This window comes from Peromyscus eremicus, chromosome 9 (genome assembly GCF_949786415.1).
Source record: "Peromyscus eremicus chromosome 9, PerEre_H2_v1, whole genome shotgun sequence".
NCBI classification, from domain to species: domain Eukaryota; kingdom Metazoa; phylum Chordata; class Mammalia; order Rodentia; family Cricetidae; genus Peromyscus; species Peromyscus eremicus.
In genome coordinates, this window is record NC_081425.1 from 106,120,918 (window position 1) to 106,123,868 (window position 2,951).

The 2,951-nt window shown below is 39.5% G+C and overlaps 1 protein-coding gene across 1 annotated transcript in view; it reads left to right on the top strand.

The window, feature by feature from the left end:
* Positions 1-2,309, top strand: part of LOC131919098 (olfactory receptor 2T6-like) — a 3,156-nt gene extending 847 nt beyond the window's left edge. The window contains exon 2 of the mRNA XM_059273146.1: positions 2,279-2,309. Within this exon, the coding sequence (XP_059129129.1) occupies positions 2,279-2,309 (31 nt within the window). The remainder of the gene's footprint in view (positions 1-2,278) is intronic.
* The last annotated feature ends 642 nt before the right edge of the window (positions 2,310-2,951 follow it).

Here is a 2,951-nt window from a genome sequence, read left to right on the forward strand (position 1 = left end):
AGTTCATGTACATGGAGGTCCCAAAGTGTGTGGTTAATGTTACATATCAACCATCAGTGATTTTATAAGAACCTGTGAACTTAAAGACATTGTTTTCTATTCAATGATGTATTTTATGAAACTCTTATGAATGTCAAAATTTAAAGGACAATAACACATTACTATAAATCTCCACAGGGAATACCTACAGATACTCAACAATAGAATTTATAAAATCCAGACATTCCTTTCTGGAATAGCAATTGAAAAATTCTCCTCTATCTAAACTTGAAGGTGGAAAAAAGGAACCACATTTATATAGCAATTCAAAGACCAAATTATCACAGAGCATGTGTCCTATTGTATTTCCTGCTCATTATATTGGGGTATGTAGCAACAGAGAGTTGAGAAAGAAGTAGCTCATGCAAGAGAAAAATCTACAATTCTACAAATGTCCCAGGTTCTTTCCCAAATCATTGTGATTCTTGAGCTCTCAGTGTAGATGTTAGAGATCAGAGGGACAATGCCATCTTCTTTCCACATCAGAGAAATGCTGTTCCCTTCTCCACAGGACTGGCTTTTTCATTGGATACATATAAGGAGGAAAAAGTATAACTCAGCTTTGTATTTGTAAGTCACAACTAGAAAATCCCTTTTGGAGATAATCTAATATCATTTCTGTTTTAGGAAATTAAAAACTGGTAAAAAATATTTAGAGTGGACCCAGTCATAAAAACCACACCCCCACCCTCTTGGACCAACTCTGTGTGGTACAGTGCCAGGCTTTGTGCCTCTGCCTGTTGAACAAAATCCAAGTTGTGTCTAGTGATGCCACACTGCTCTGATAATAGTGTGCAGACTGAACAGAGCCAGACTCTTGTTGTACTGAAGTGTTGCTGGGTATTAGATACAAAATAGTCAAACTGAGTGGTCTTCTCAGAGTTCTCAAACTGAGCAATTTTCTCGGAGTTCTGTGCTGGGCTACCTACCAGCTGACTCAGGAGGAAGATCTGGTCCTGTTTGCCTGTGCAGTTTACCACCTTTAAGAAGAGAAGCAGCCTCTCCGAGACTCCATCGGAAGAATTTTGTGTACTTTAAACTTGTGAGGCTAGCTCAGAACATATCATATGTTGGAATGTAAAGTTGACCAGCCATTATGGAACTCAGAATAGAGGTTTCTCAAAAAACAAAAACAAAAGCAAAAAACCAGGAGATGTACCATATGACCCATCTATACTCTGTTGGGGTGAACACCCACTTGCTGGTGTAATACTTGCATACTAGTTTATTGTGGCACTGTTCACAGCAGCTAAGCTATGGAGCCACCCAGCATCCACAACAGAGGAACGGATGAGAAAAAACATGGCAAATGCACACAATGGGATTTTTTTTTTTTACTCACTAAGAAGAATGACATTGTACTGGTTTGGGGAAAATGGGTGCAACCTGAGATAACCATACTAAGCGAACCAAAGGCAGTCATAGAAAAAGAAATACATGCTTTTCTCATTTGTAGTTTCTAGATTGTTTACTGATACATAAAATCATATGCATGCATACACATACACACATATGTAAAAATTGCTGCTGGAATGTGATTTCCAATCTAGGAAATGACATTCGAAAGGCCTAATAAATGAGGAAGGATGGAGGGGCTAATGCATGATAGCTGTGTATCAATTTCTAGTATATGCTTGTATTAGATAGGGTTTCTCCCAATGAAGTGTGTGTGTGTGTGTGTGTGTGTGTGTGTTATCATATAAAGAGAGGTCATTAGCTGGCTTAGGTTATTGGGGCTGATAGCCCAAAGTAACAGAAAATTATTTTAAAAATAGGTGATTCAGGCTGGTTTTCCTCCCTCTCCTTTCAGGCATTGGCCTCTTTGCCAAGGGCCACATATTGTTGGGGGCTGTTTCAAAGGCATCTCAAGGAATTAGCTCTGCTAAAAGACACCAAAAATAAAAACTAGGAACTATAGGATTGCCTGTCTTTACAGCTACTTCTGCCGTGGGACTATCAGTAGGGACCATTACAGGAACTAACGGGACTCCCACTAGTGCAGAAGGCAATGACCATGAACAATGCCACTTTGGGGAGTAAGATCACCATATCCAGGCCCCACTTTACAGCACCAGGAGAAAATCAGCATACAGAGATGGAGCCAGTCCAGATATGCACAGGAGATGTACCTTCTTCCCAGAGCTACTCCAAGTAGAGACCATTATCCATATAAAAGCTAAGCCAGTTTTTCTAGAAACTATGTAAGTCTAATATTATATTTTAGCCAATAAGTCACTGAAAGCTATTGTCAAATAATTGTAGAAGTTTAGGGACTAGGGTGGACCTGGATGCAACAAAAGTTTATTCATAAAACTAGGCTTAGGCTTATGAGTATTTAGTTGAGGACAGTGTGGCTAGTATTTATTGAACATGAAAAGTGATAAGAAGAAGATGAAGTAAATTTTAGCTTCCCACATTGGAGATACGGTGGTATAATAACTGGTAATCCATGTTCTAAATTAGCTCCTATACTGGTGCTAATGCACTGTCTTTGTACAGAGGGGAGATAAGTGGTTTATTCTGAGAGAATAAAACATTCTACCCCAAATGTTTCTTGTCAAATTTTAAGTTTTTCAGATGCTGCAGACCTCTGAGGACAGAAATAGCTCTAAACAACTGTCTTTTCATAATAAGAAATTCACATCTGCATTAGTATAGCGAATAAAGACTGTTGCCTCTTATCTGGTATCACCACCTCCTCTCCTGTATAGCAAGGGTATGCCATGGCCCACACAGACATTACCAGAGGGCTGCTACCTGGACATCTATCTGCACAGCAACAACTCTTTCTTACTGTACACATTCTCCCCAGACCTCCATCACCCATCTCCTTCATCCAGAGACTTAGGGCATCCCTTGGCTCAAATCTGCATGGAGTTAAGTGACCATTTCACCTGTCCTTATGTTTCACA